Genomic DNA, 14296 nt, shown 5'->3' with positions numbered 1-14296 from the left:
TTCTCTTCAACACTATTATTTAATACTGAAGAATTTTAATTAAAGACTGAAGTTTATGGGTTGGCCTAGCCACTATCTTAAATTCTGTGTTCTTAAAAAAAAAAAAATTATATTTAATTTCTTATGCCACTGTTCAATATAAGGAAGCGAAATAAAATATTTTTTTAGAAATTGTATTATTATGTGTTGTATTTTTTATTTTATTAACAGCCTGTAATTTAATATTATTAAATAATATTAAATTACAGGCTGTTAATAAAATAAAAAATACACCACACAATAATACAATTTACGAAAAATACTTTATTTCACTTCCTTAAATCAAACAGCGGCATAAGAAATTAAATTGAATTTGAATTTGAAAGTGTCTGCAATTCTGCCCAGACACGATAGGAGGGAGTATATGATGAGAGCCTTGTCGATCAATTTGGCCCTGGAAAGATTGTGCAAGGCTCAAGGGGTAGAATTTTTTTCAGCCTGGAATGTACTTGTTAACAGGAGAGATTGCTTCTACAGGGATGGGATACACTTAAATAGAAAGGGTGCAAGAATATTTGCTGATGCTATCGAGGCAGTGTTAGGTGGGTCGGAAAACTGCTAGCTTGGGGGGAGACAAAGACCAATAGAATGACAGTAGCCACTAGCAGAGGTGAAAGAGATTCTTGCACTGCTTCTATTAGAATGAGCAGAAGCCTGAAAAACAAGATGCATGGTATTTCAGAGACTGCTGGGAGCCATTGCGGTACAAGTAAACACATGGGTTGTGTTAGGGTAGCTAAGAATAGAAACAGGTGCAGGTATACTTGCGTGTACACCAATGCTAGGAGTTTAGTAAATAAATTTGATGAATTTGAGGTATTGCTCAAAACATCAAAGGCAGATATTGTTGGGATATCAGAGACGTGGTGTCACACAGATATAAGGGATGCAGAAATGCAATTTGGGGAGTACAACGTCTACAGAAAGGATAGACAGGATAGGAAGGGGGGAGGGATTATGCTATTAGTTAAGAAACACATAAAAACCAAGGAAGTGAAGCCAGTCGACATCGCTGGACAGTGCAGTGTTGAGTCAGTTTGGTGTGACATAAGCATTGGGAGATCAAAATTGAGAGTAGGAGTGTGCTATAGGCCTAATGACTCTGATGAGTATAATAAGGAACTGTACAGGGAAATAGAGTGGGCCAGTAAATCAGAGAGTCTTATAATGGGAGATTTTAATTTCCCAGATATTGACTGGAATTTGGGGGCTGGTTACTCACACACTAGCAGGGCTTTTGTGGATTTATTGGATGATTGTTTTCTACATCAGCATGTTCGGGAGGCAACTAGAGGGAGTAATACTCTTGATTTGATTATCAGCAGTGATTCTTCATGCATTAAGAATCTGCAGATAAATGAACCACTAGGTGGCAGTGATCACAGTGTGCTGAAGTGGGATTTACTGAAAGAGGTAACTACCATTAGGGGTAAAGGGAAGGGTTATTGCTTCCGTAAAGGCGACTACGATGGACTGAGACAGTATTTAAATTCTATACAGTGGGACCAACTGATGATGTTACCAACAGCAAATTCAAAATGGGAAGCATTCAAAGAACTTATCTTGGAAGCTACTAGGCTTTACATACCAACTAAGAAATACTGTTCAAGGTTTAAGCCAAAATGGATGTCAGATGAACTAATGAGGCATATGGCAGAGAAGAAAAATGCATGGGATACTTACAAATTAACACATGACACAGAAGCCTATGATAGATACAAGTTGATATGCAACCAAGTTACAAAGGAGGTTAGGCAGGCGAAGGCAGATTACGAGAAATCCTTGGCAAGGGATGCAAAGAAAAACAGCAAAGAGTTCTTTACTTATGTAAATTCTAGAAGGAAGGGGATGAATCAGATTGGTCCACTTGATATTGATGGGTCAACTGTTGATGATCCTGCTCAGGTAGCTAACAAACTAAATGAATATTTTGCATCGACATTCACACATGAGGAGTTATTCAGCAAGGGGAATGCCAGAGGTGTATTCAACTCTAGCAGTAAGCTACAGAATCTTGAAATAACTGGGAGTAAAGTGGAGGAGAAACTGTTGAAGATAAACACAAGAAAGGCACCCGGGGTGGATGGGATCTATCCAGTTATATTAAAGGAGGCAGCAAAGGAAGTAAGCAAACCCTTAGCCATAATTATGAGAGCTTCCTTGGACTCAGGGGAGGTACCCATAGACTGGAAATGTGCAAATGTGACCCCAATTCACAAAGGAGGATCAAAGGCTGACACAAGTAATTATAGACCTGTGAGCTTAACTTCTGTTCCAGGAAAATTAATGGAGGCACTGGTTAAAGAAGCACTGCAGGATCATTTAGACAAGACTTCAGTTATAGCTCAGACACAGCATGGATTTGTTAAGGGGAAGTCTTGCCTGACCAACTTGATTGGATACTATGATGCAGTCACAAAAGAACTGGATGCAGGGAATAACTTTGATATTATATACTTGGATCTTAGAAAGGCTTTTGATACTGTTGCACATGGAAGACTGCTACACAAATTGGAGCAGTGTGACATTGGAGGCAAATTGCTGCTATGGATAAAGGGGTGGTTGAGGGGGAGAAGACAGAGAGTGGTAATCAATGGACACTGCTCATCGTGGACTAATGTTATTAGTGGAGTCCCTCAGGGCTCAGTGTTGGGTCCATTATTGTTTTCTGTATTTATAAATGATATTGATGATGGTATATCGGGCTTAATGTCCAAGTTTGCAGATGATACAAAGGTTGGCAGGGTTGTCAAGGACACTACTGACACTATGCTGCTGCAACAGGATCTGGAAAGGTTGAGCAGATGGGCTGAGAGGTGGCAAATGAAGTTTAACATTGACAAATGTAAAGTACTACACATGGGAAAAAGCAACCCCAGAGCAACGTATCAACTCTGTGGTACTACACTGACAGTGGTAGAGAATGAAAGGGACTTGCGGGTGATTGTGCAGGCAGATATGAAGTTCTCTGAGCAGTGCAGACGGGCTGCAAGAGTAGCTCACGGAGTATTGTCAATGATATACAGGAATTTTTCCAGCAGGGATAAGGAGGTGATTATTCCATTGTATAAGGCAATGGTCAGGCCACACCTAGAGTACTGTATACAGGTCTGGAGGCCTCATTTCAAGAAGGATGTAGAGCTGCTGGAACGAGTACAGAGAAGGGCAACAAGATTAGTGAATGGAACAAAGGGGTGCTCTTACGAAGAAAGGCTTAAGTTTTGCAAATTACAGTGTCTGGAGACTAGGCACCAGCGAGGTGATCTGATAGAGGTGTATAAAGCCTTGAATGGTTTAAGCATGCTCAATGCTGATGGGATTCTTCCTCTAGCTCAGAAAAATCACCTGAGAGGGCATAAATTCAAATTGAGGAAAGACAGATGTAGGATAGACGTGCGGAAATTTGCCTTTAGCCAGCGGGTGGTTGGTTGGTGGAACAGACTGCCATCCCTTGTGGTGGAGGTTGATAGCCTAAATAAGTTTAAGGCTCAGCTGGACAGGTATTTTGAACGAACAGAGGGGTGAAGTGGAAGGGGTTTTTTTTTTTTTTTTTTTTTGGCTGATGCTGCATAAGCTTGCTTTCTTGCATCAAATGCCTCTACTAATGCTAATGCTAAAATATACTTTTTAAGAACACAGAATTTAAGTTAGGGGCTAGGCCCACCCATAAACTTCAGTCTTTCATTAAAAATTCGTTGGTATTAAATAACAGTGTTGAAAAGAATGATATCATTTATTTTATTCCATGTGGTGATTGCAATGTGCTATACAGGGTGTTTCAAAAGTGATGGTCAATAATTTAAAGGTGAACTGTACGGATGACAATATACAAAAAAAAAAAGCCTGGTAAACATAAGTCCTTAAGCGAATCGTTTTTGAGATATTGCACATTTCTAGTTGGGATCAACCACTGACAATGTGAACTGTACAGAGTTGGGATCCACCACCGACTTGTTTGCTTAGGTTAGGTTATGCTCCTTCTTTCCCTTTCCCCTCTCTCAATGCTCTGAGACGTAGCAGGCATACTAGTACATGTCAAAGGATAGTCAACATGGAAAGAGGTTACAGCAACGAAGAGTATGCGGACATGCACTTCATGGTAAAGCCAACTCCAGTGCCCTTGAGGCTGCACGTTTGTACCACGAAGAATTTCCCAGGCGAAGGCAGCCCAATAGGTGCACATTCACCAGGGTACATCAATGCCTTAGAGAACATGGGTGCTTCACACATGGAGTACAAGCAGGTAGGCCCAGAAGCATAACACCTGATGTTGAGGAAAGGGTGTTATAAAGAACATCCTGTAACATCTGTAAAATCCTGGGTGTTGAAACCAAAAATTAAAAATGTATTATCTTATGTTTAATAAAATTACCCTTAGCAAAGGATTCACAGCTTTTTGCTAAACTAGTGTTCCCATAGTCAAGTGGCGGACCTTAACAGAAATTTGTGAATTATGTCAAAAACAGTTCATTTGAGGCCCGATGTTCACTGGGACTTTTTTGCTTATTTTAGTTTGTACTTTCCCCCTTTAAATTATTGACCATCATTTTTGAAACACCCTCTATATATGTTCTTCAAAAAATGTGCTTTCTGTAAGACTGAAACATGAGGCTACAGTTAGGGCTCACAGGTTTTGTATACTAAGAACCTTCATTTCATTTCATGAAATGAAGGTTCTTAGTATACAGCGAAATTTTACTAAACTACATATAGCAGATTCGAGAACATTCTATTAACATTCGTCGTCCCTACATAATCTCGGACTCGTGGGCCTTTGTGCACATGCACGATTGACAATAATTTCTCATACCAACGTATAAATTTAGGAGGCGGGATATTTGAGATTTCAGTATTACTATTCTTCTGGTGAAAATGTCTCGCAAACGTAAAGTTTGGTCCCTTTGAAGGAGATTTGGGTTTTAATAATAAAAATATTAAGCATTTTAAAATAAGGTTTATTTTTGATGGAAATGTGCGCAGTCTTTAGTGCATGGGTTATTTGATATTGCCGTGTTCCGGTGCTTGGAGGGTTCACGTACGGGAAGTATGAGCACATTGAAGTATTTTAGTTTATTATTTATTTAAATTTGGTGTTTTTAATTTAATGTAATTTTAATTTATCTGATTTTATCCTGGAAATTGAAAAAAGAAGATCTCCTATTTGGATATTGAGGCGACTCTCATATTTATTATTATAACTAAGTTATAATGTATACTAAGCAGTCAATATGAAATAACATTTATAGAAATTTTTCTAAAATTAATTAAATTCTTTTTTAAAATGATCATCACTATGCTAGAAGTGTAGTTAAATGTATATTCACCTGATCAAAAAGCAAGCGAAGCTGACGTTCAGATTCTCCAACCCATTTGCTAAGGCAGTCTGCACCTTTGCGCATAAAAAATGCTACCTTTCTATCACCCTGGCTGCATTCATTTGCCAATGCACGAGCAATCAATGTCTTTCCTGTGCCTGTTAAAATCAATCCTTATTAGAACACTTCATAATCAATATTCAAATATGAATCAAGAAGCACAATTAGTAACTGAAAACCTCTTGAGATGTCTATATAATTCTTAAAGGTAGGAAATGGAAATCATATGTAAAAGAAAAAAGAAACAGGATGGATGAAGAAGTAGTTAAGATGAAGTAGAAAACGTTATGACCAAATTAGAAACTGCACTAGTTTAGAAGAAAGGAATTTTTTTCTGATCTAGTTTCCATTGTATTGTTTAAATGTTCAACAATTCACTAAATGCTTGAGCTGAAAGCACTTTACCTATGTAAAGTTCTTAGAATCTATTTACAGTAATCTCCCAATTTATGAATGCCGTATTCTTGAAAAAGTAGCCCATAGAGTGAACATTCGAAAATCAGGAGCAGCTATGCTAAAAAGTAGTTCATAGAGTGAAATTTCATAAATCAGGAGAATTCACATAGATATAATAGGAAGATATGTTCACTCACAAAAATGCATGACACCTAGGATAACCATACAATTTACATGAGATCCTAATAACAAGATTTAAAACTAATAAAATAAAATAAAAATCATCACTATTTCAAGATATTATTATTTTTAAATATTCTGAAAAAGTATCTTGAAATAAAGATATTTTATTTAAAAAACAAAACATCTGCATATATTTATAAGTATGAAGGTATGTGAGTACAGTTACTTAGAAAAAATCATAATAGCACTGCATCACAATATTTGGAGTTGGTGCATAGAGAAGAGTTATTATTGTTTAATTTAAAAGAAAACAACAATTGCAAAAGTAACACTTTCCCAGCTCATGCTTACCATCTCATATATTTGGTTAATTCCACATTCCCTTCTACACGTCAAATTGCAGTTTGAGTAACTAATCAAATTTTTTTAGCAAAAGCTTGTTTTCCAGCGCAAGGTAGTTCTCAACTTTATGAGTTAATTCGCTTGTAAAGTAGGAATTTATTTCCCATAGACATAAGGTTAAAAATAGGGGTTACGTTCTCAACAATAAAATTAGTCAACTAATTAGTTTATGTTTAAAGAATGATTGATTTATCCAAAGAAATGAAAACGTAGCCTGTAAAATCAAGCAAATTATAATAATAGAGAAATTATTTACGACTTACAAATGTTAAAGAATGTCTATTCTTCATCATCATCGACTAAATGCACACTAGTTGATCACTCATTATTGGCTTGGCACTTGTTGGTTTGTTGCACAAGGAGTCGTCTTCTTCAGAAATGTTTCAAGAGGCGTTTGTTTCCAAGATAATCTTCTCTTTTCTTTATAAATGACACGATTGTATGCATAAGCATTTTTTAATGGCACACACAAATTGCAATTAACACAATTTGCGTGGAGTAACAAGTTTACAAAGCTTAAAAAAAAAAAAAGAATAAAGAGAAGATTCTGAAAATTTATTTGATTTTTATACGATTGAAGATTTCAATAAAGGGCAAACACATTTCACCATAATAACAAAAAAAAAAAAAAAAAAACACAATTTCAGCTATCAGTATTTTGGCAAATGCAAGAAGATTTTACTACCTGCTTGCAGTAACAGAAAAGACCAATAAACCGGAAAGTGCAAATTGTTTTTATTGTTTTATGGTTGTGACCTCCAGAAATGTGCTTTAGAAAAATATCATGAAGGCATTTAAAATTGATTCTTATCTTAAGGATTCTTATATATATCTTATAACTTATATTTTATAACATATGATAACAATGAAATGGTAGTGCATTTTAAGAGGTCACGCTCGTGACCTTAAAAATGACATTTTAGAGAGATAAACAGCTTAGTTATACAGCGAAAATTTCAACTTCCAAATCTTGAAACGAATTACCAAAAAAAAAACACTGTGTTATTGGGTTCACATTACGATATTTTAACGATACGATGGTGTCTCTGGAACTGATTAACATTGTAAAGCGGGGTACATTGTATTGTATAGCTATGCAATGTGGTTTGGAATGTGGTATTTATGAATGTTCAACATTAATTTTTTGCAATTAATGTTCATATTTTCGATTTTGTTGATACTTGGGAGGAAAAAACTCATAAACCCAGGAACTCTAAAAGCGAGAACTGCCTGTACTCGCCTCTTAAAATCCATAAAAAATAAAAGTGAAAGTGAAAAATTAATTATATAAATGAATAAGAAGTGCACTGCTGTTTCTCTGGCTGTCATTTATAAAACTGTGTAAAAAGAAACTACGATGTAATACCGATAACCAAGTCTAAACGTAGGGCTTTTGATGTGTTCATCATCAGTTGGTTATAAGATGCAAGGGAAGGGGATTCATTTATAGTTGCTCTAACTCTCATGATGCAAAAAACGTTACACACATGGAAATTTCAGGTGTGTCAGGTGCCATATTGATGAAAGATTAGTGGATAATTTTGCATTTAGGATTTCGTGTGAGAATTTTTTTCGGAAATTATCTTAACTTAACTGAAGTGATTGCAGGGTCTATTAGTGGATTATGATTAAAGGATTGTGAATGTTGTGCAAGTTCAGTGCCAGGCTGGTTTGGTTTTAACCTATTGTAATGATAATATGCCCTTGTGTTGGCCGTCTTAGACGATCTGTATTTTGTGGTGGTGCTACCTATGTAACAGGCATCGCATCCTGGTTGGCATTTAATAAGTTATATTATATTGTTTGTCTTGGATATTGTATTTATATGACTCTTTATAATTACTAAAGAAGGCACCTAGTTTATTATATGAGGAAGAGACTAGGGTAATGTTTATCTATAAAAACATTGCGAAGTTGTCGTGCTATTTGGCTGTGGTATGGGAGCATAACTTTGATGTGTTGTGTGTAACTATTAACAGTTCTATTATCTTGAGGGTTGCTAATTCTATTTCTTACTATTGATGGGTATCTGAGGAGTGGGATGGACCTCTCCCTGCTCCCTCAGATCCAACCTTCAGTTGGCTGTTCTGGTTGAGTGAGATGATTTTCCTCTCTAGGCTGTTTTACTGCTGGGGCTGCTGGCTGCTTCTCTTGCTGCTTGTGTTTTGATTTAATTTTGTTTTCCTGCGGGGCTGATTATTTGTTGTATTTTTCTTTTTCCTGCCTGATTGCAGCTGCAATCAGTTAGGTTTTTGCTAATACCATATAGTTTCTTGGTCTAGCATTCTTAGTTGTAAATGGGTTTTGGTTCTGAGGGGTGGGATGGACCTCTCCTCGCCCTCTCAGATCCAATTGCTTTGTTGGCTGACTGGTTGGCGGCGTCGTTCTCCTCCTCCAGTCTTGCCATTGTTTTCTTTTCTACTGCCAGTTGCAGTGGAAATGTATAGTTTTAGCTTTTGTTCAGCCCTGCAGGTTGAGTTTTTTTTTTTTTTTTTTAATGCTTACCTATGCATTATTGTTAATTCTATGTGTCTTGTTATTTGAAACAAGTTTTGTTTTCGCAGCTTGTGGTAGCAGCTTTGCACTTGCTGGTTATGTACATATGTTTATAGATTAGATTACTTGTGCAGAGACATTTCCTCTGCATATCCATTAATTATTGTTTAATACTTAACTTATTATTTTGATTTGTTATACTTAGATTTAAATTTAGAACTGCTTTTGATTTGGTTAATTTATTAACTAATTTATTGTACAGTATTTATTGGTTTTGCCTTTGGCATATCTTTGCCTTGAGTGAGTTCTGCTTGTCTCTGTGCTTTGTATATATGTTTCTGCATTTCTTCTGGTTGACTATTTCTGTTAATTTCTTGGTTGACTAGTTTTCAGCTAAGATTTTAATTACTTATTTTGTAAATATTGTATATTTTACTCTCTCCTTATGCAGTGTAATTCGTTAATATGTTTACTGCTATGTTTCATATCGGTGAAGTATTTATTATTTAACTTAATTTATTCTTTTAAGTGGCTATCTAATAGCCACTTTTTTTTTTTTTTTTTTATGAGAACCCCAAACACGAGAGGTATTATAACCTATAGTACTTAGTACCGTGCTTGGGTTGGAGGTTGAGAAGACGAAAGAAGATATTTGTTGATATTGGACTTGAACTTCTGCAGATTGTAATTTTCAGGAAATACGTATGAAGGAAGGTTGTTCCAGAAAACGGCAGTTGAATGAATAAATGAGGAAGATGAAAAGTTGGTTCTGTGGGTTTGAAGTTGGACAGTAAATGGATGTTGGCTGGTGGCGGCACATGTTCGGACTGTTTTGAAAGAGAGAGCGGGAATTATAGAAGCCAATTCAGAAGAACAGTGCCCATGGAAGTATCTGTAGAAGAGGCATGCAGCAGAAACAGTGCATCTATGAGAAAGCGAGTGGAGAGACTCTGTTAGAGATGAATCATTAATTAACCTAACTGCCCTCTTCTGAATGGAATCAAGAAGCCTGAGAGAGGTTTTGGGGGCACCACCCCAGATGTGGGAACAATATTCCATGGCAGGGCGGATTTGCGATTTATACAGAGTGAGCAGCTGTTTGGGAGAAAAGTAACGACGAGAGCGAAAGAGAAAACCAAGTTTTTTAGATGCAGAGGAAGCAATATTTGTAATGTGCTTGTGCCAAGAGAGATTAGATGTCAGGGTAATACCCAAAAGAGATATATCATTTTGCCTAGAAATCGGAGTGTCACTAAAGATAAGCATAGGAGCAGAAGAATCCTTTTTGCGAGATATAAGACAAGATTGAGTTTTAGAAGGGTTGAAATCAACTAAGTTGTCTTTGCCCCACTGGAGAATTACCTGAAGATCGGCATTTAAGGAACTGGCAGCAGATTTTCAAGAACTTGAAGCTGATTGAGCTGGACAAGGTTTCTCAAAATGGAAAGTTGAATGCAATGTGCTATCATCGGCAAAACTATGGATAGGATTTCCAGTCAATGGAAGAAGGTCATTGATATACAAGAGGAAAAGAGTGGGGGAAAGAACTGAACCTTGGGGGACACCGGCATTAGTGGAGAAGTTAGAAGACAGAGAGCCATCTACCATCACCCTCAGTGAGCGATCAGAGAGAAAACTGGATAACCAATTACTAAAAACAGTTGGCAAACCATAAGATGGAAGCTTGTTTAGAAGACCTTTATGCCAAACACGATCAAAAGCCTTTGAGATGTCAGGAGCAACTACTTGTGTTTCACCGAACCTTTCCATTGAATTAGTCCATAAATGGGTAACATAAGCCAGAATATCACCAGTGGATCGACACTGACGGAATCCATACTGGCGATCGTTGATCAGACGGAAGGTTTCTAGGTAGTTTAAGAGTTGGCGGTTAATTGATTTCTCCATTACTTTAGAAAGAGTAGAAGTAACTGCAATGGGATGATAATTGGATGGGAGGGATTTGTCACCCTTTTTAGGAACTGGCTGGATATGAGCAAATTTCCAAGCAGAAGGAAAAACACCTTTGGAATAAGAAAGTGAAAAAAGGCGGCAAAGAATAGGAGTAAGTTCAGGAGCACAGGTTTTGAGAACAAGTGGAGAAATACCATCAGGACCTGGAGCTTTCTTAGCATCAAGATTCATCAAAATCCTTTTGATATCCTTTTGACGGAAGACCACAGGAGGCATTGAATGGAGCGTGTTAGGAATGGTGGGAGGTGTTTTACCAAGATCATTAATACATGAGCTCAAAGAAAAATGGGATGCTAGCAGGTCAGCTTTATCCTTGGCTGAAGTGACAACAGAACCATCTGGTTTGGACAGAGGTGGGAGCAGAGATGGGCAAAAGTTGCGGCCAATAGCTTTGGCAAGAGACCAGAATGCTCGGCTACCATTAGGGCAAGAAGCAAGTTTTCTACTCTTAGCCTGTTCAAACTCTAGTTTGGACTGATTAATAACTGCTTTACAATTGTTGCGAGCTTTGGTGTAGGCAGAAAATGAAACTGAAGAATTAGAAACAAGCCAATTACGATATGCAAAGTTCTTCTCTTGGACAGCCTTAGCACATTTATTGGAAAACCAAGGTTTAGATAAAGGACGAGATTTTAAAGTGGAGTGTGGGATAAAGGATTCCATTCCTGCAAGAATAATTTCACTGACACGATCTGAGCAAACGTTGACATCAGAAGTTTTGAAACAGTAATCAGACCAAGGAAAAGAAGAAAAGAAGTCTCGCAGGTCGTCCCATTTTGCATTCTTGTAATGCCAAACAATACGAGGTTGGGAATAGCCATGAATGAGATAAAGGTTCCATTGGAGAAGAGACAATCACCAAGTTGTGATCTGAAGTGCCTAAAGGACCTCTCACTTCAACCTTGTACTTAGAAGGGTTGTTTGTGAGAAAAAGATCAAGCGTATTGGCTGTATGATTAGGATTGTCCGGTATTCTTGTAGGTAAATGAACAATCTGTGCTAGGTCATTAGTAATTGCAAAAGCCTCAGCATCTCGACCTGCTGGGTCGGTGTGACTAGAAAACGGAAGCCAGCTGGAGTTGTGAACGTTAAAATCACCAAGGAAAATTACCTCACTGTTAGGAAAGTTGGACTGGAGAAAGTCAAGTTGCAAAGAGAGGAAGTCTTGTACTTGTACATTACCTATGTTCTTTCCTTGAGACTTTTCTTTTCCCCCTTGTCGGTGCAGGTTGGGCTTTCTTCCCGGCTAGGAGAATCTTTCTTTCAAAATTACAAGCCTTCAAGGCTTCAAAATTTTACCTCTTCAAGCTCTCTCGCTTGTTAGATTTTCCAACTAGTGTTTTCCTCTTTCCTATTTCTTCTTTTCCTGAGAGAGTGTTTCGCTCACTTTTCTTCTTCTACTTTCTTTTCTCCTGCTTTATCCTCCCTATTCCTTATTTATTATAACCGGGATTCCACTTGTTGGAATCCCACTTAGTGTAATTTAGATAGTTCCTGGAGCGCCTCCACGTGGCTAGGGATGGGAGTCGGGACGCAGGTAGCTTGCTCCCTGCCTCCCGGCTGCTAAGACTCCAGGGCCGGCAAACAACAACCATCATAACACACATATATACTTACACACACACACACACTTACACACATTTGCCGGCTATAAATAACCTACAGATGCTACAGCGGTATATAGGGGTAACCCTGGAGGCCGCAATCAATACAAGAATACCTTGTCCCTTGTTGATGGGTATCGTTTGACTGTGTGCTAGTGTGCTTTACATGCTGCTGAGTTTCTGCCTTTTCTGGATAATTAAATCTGCAATTATCATCTTTACTCATTGCCAGGCAAACATAAAGGTATAAGGTATGTTCGTGTCAGACGGCACCTGGGATTTCTCCCATCTCCGCGTGTGTTTCACTGTATCGAGGACAGTACACTGTCAAGCCAGAGACTTGAAAGTGTGTGGGTCGTGTCTGTGCAGTGTGATATGTTGTGCCCATTGTTTATCCGGCTAATTGGCCGCCAGGCCCCTAGTGGGGCCCGACGTTGCCCATACCCTGCCACATGGAGGCTAGCCGGGTGTATCCAGTATCACAACAATTTGCTCTGGCAGGTCCTGCCACCTAGTTTCCTGGGATTTCAGTGGCTAGGGCCTATTTAAAAAAAAAAAAAAATTTTATGCATTTGACATTAATGCTTAATGGGATTGCTGTTAGGAAATCGCTGGTTAGGGTTGAACACTAAAGAGATATGTTAAAGGCCAAATAGGTCGGGCAAAATTTTGATGTTATTAAATTTAGACATGTAACGCTAGATAAAAGCTGATAGTGTTAGATATCTTAGAGATTTGCACAAAACCGGTAGAATTTAGACGTTGGTTATAATTTGGCGGCATTGTTAAGGGGTGTACTAGGTCGATTTAGTGAGAGAGAGAGAGAGAGGGGGGGAGATTGAAGACTGGGGAGGAAACAGATAGAAGAATAGGGACGGATAGAGTAGGCATCCCCAAAGAGGTCAGTGGAGACGAGCCCCACCAGGCGAAATATGGGGGGTAGGCAGGGAGGAGAGGAGACAGAGATCCGTCTCCTCCATTCCCTGCCTGGGGATGGGGTTTTAAAGGGAACCAGGTTAGAGTACCCAGTTCGGATCGCCAATGGCGTGTTGGCAGCAAAGCCGCAGAATGTCTTCGTCGGTGTCATGTCCAAGGAGTGTCGAATCCGGTATGAAGGTCCAGCTGCCCATCCCGCTCTGGGGGTGGGATATGTTAGCTGGCAGTGGGGAACCTACCAGGTGAAGGGGGGGGGGGACACACACATTTACTTCATACGTAATGTGCATTCTCACTCTACTTGCATTCTTTTTTTTTTTTTTTTTTATACTTTTTTCTTATTTTATTTTATTATTTTTTTTAATACTTTTTTCTTAAAATAAGATAAATATTTTTTAATTTTTTTAATTTTTAATTATAAAATATTTTATAATTTTTTTTTTTTATTTTTTATTTTATTTATTTATTATTTTTTTTATACTTTTTTCTTATTTTATAATTTTTTTTTTTTATATATATATATATATATTTTTTTTTTTTTTTTATTTATTTATTTATTTATTTATTTTTTTTTTTTTTTTTATTATTTCACTCAACTCATTCATCTTTTTCTCACACACCAGGAGGGGATGCAATGATGGGTAGCGTAAATTTAAATACTAATTAAAACCAGGGTTAGTGTGTACTTAACTTAGCATTTGTGGTTTGTGTTCTTTTCTCTCACGCTTGCACTTTTATTCATTCTTCTAGCTCTCATCTCATTTATTCGACTCTTTCTTTCTGCACTGCACTCTCTGGGCACCGCAACTTACTGTTATTCTTCAGTTGTGGTGCAGGCCTAGCTGCAAGGTGTTTTTTTTTTTTTTTTTTTTTTTTTTGCAGGCCAGGGGA

The 14296-nt window shown here is 37.7% G+C and overlaps 1 protein-coding gene across 1 annotated transcript in view; it reads right to left on the bottom strand.

The window, feature by feature from the left end:
* Positions 1 to 14296, bottom strand: part of LOC150087437 (ATPase family AAA domain-containing protein 2-like) — a 450193-nt gene that overhangs the window by 289168 nt on the left and 146729 nt on the right. The window contains exon 10 of the mRNA XM_090372484.1: positions 5364 to 5512. Coding sequence (XP_090228610.1) covers positions 5364 to 5512 — 149 coding nt within the window. The remainder of the gene's footprint in view (positions 1 to 5363; positions 5513 to 14296) is intronic.

The sequence above is a fragment of the Mastigoproctus giganteus genome, chromosome 4 (genome assembly GCF_048544385.1).
Source record: "Mastigoproctus giganteus isolate SK-2022 chromosome 4, ASM4854438v1, whole genome shotgun sequence".
Taxonomy (NCBI): domain Eukaryota; kingdom Metazoa; phylum Arthropoda; class Arachnida; order Uropygi; family Thelyphonidae; genus Mastigoproctus; species Mastigoproctus giganteus.
Note: the sequence above shows the minus strand (reverse complement) of the source record. Positions and strands in the feature narration are given on the sequence as shown.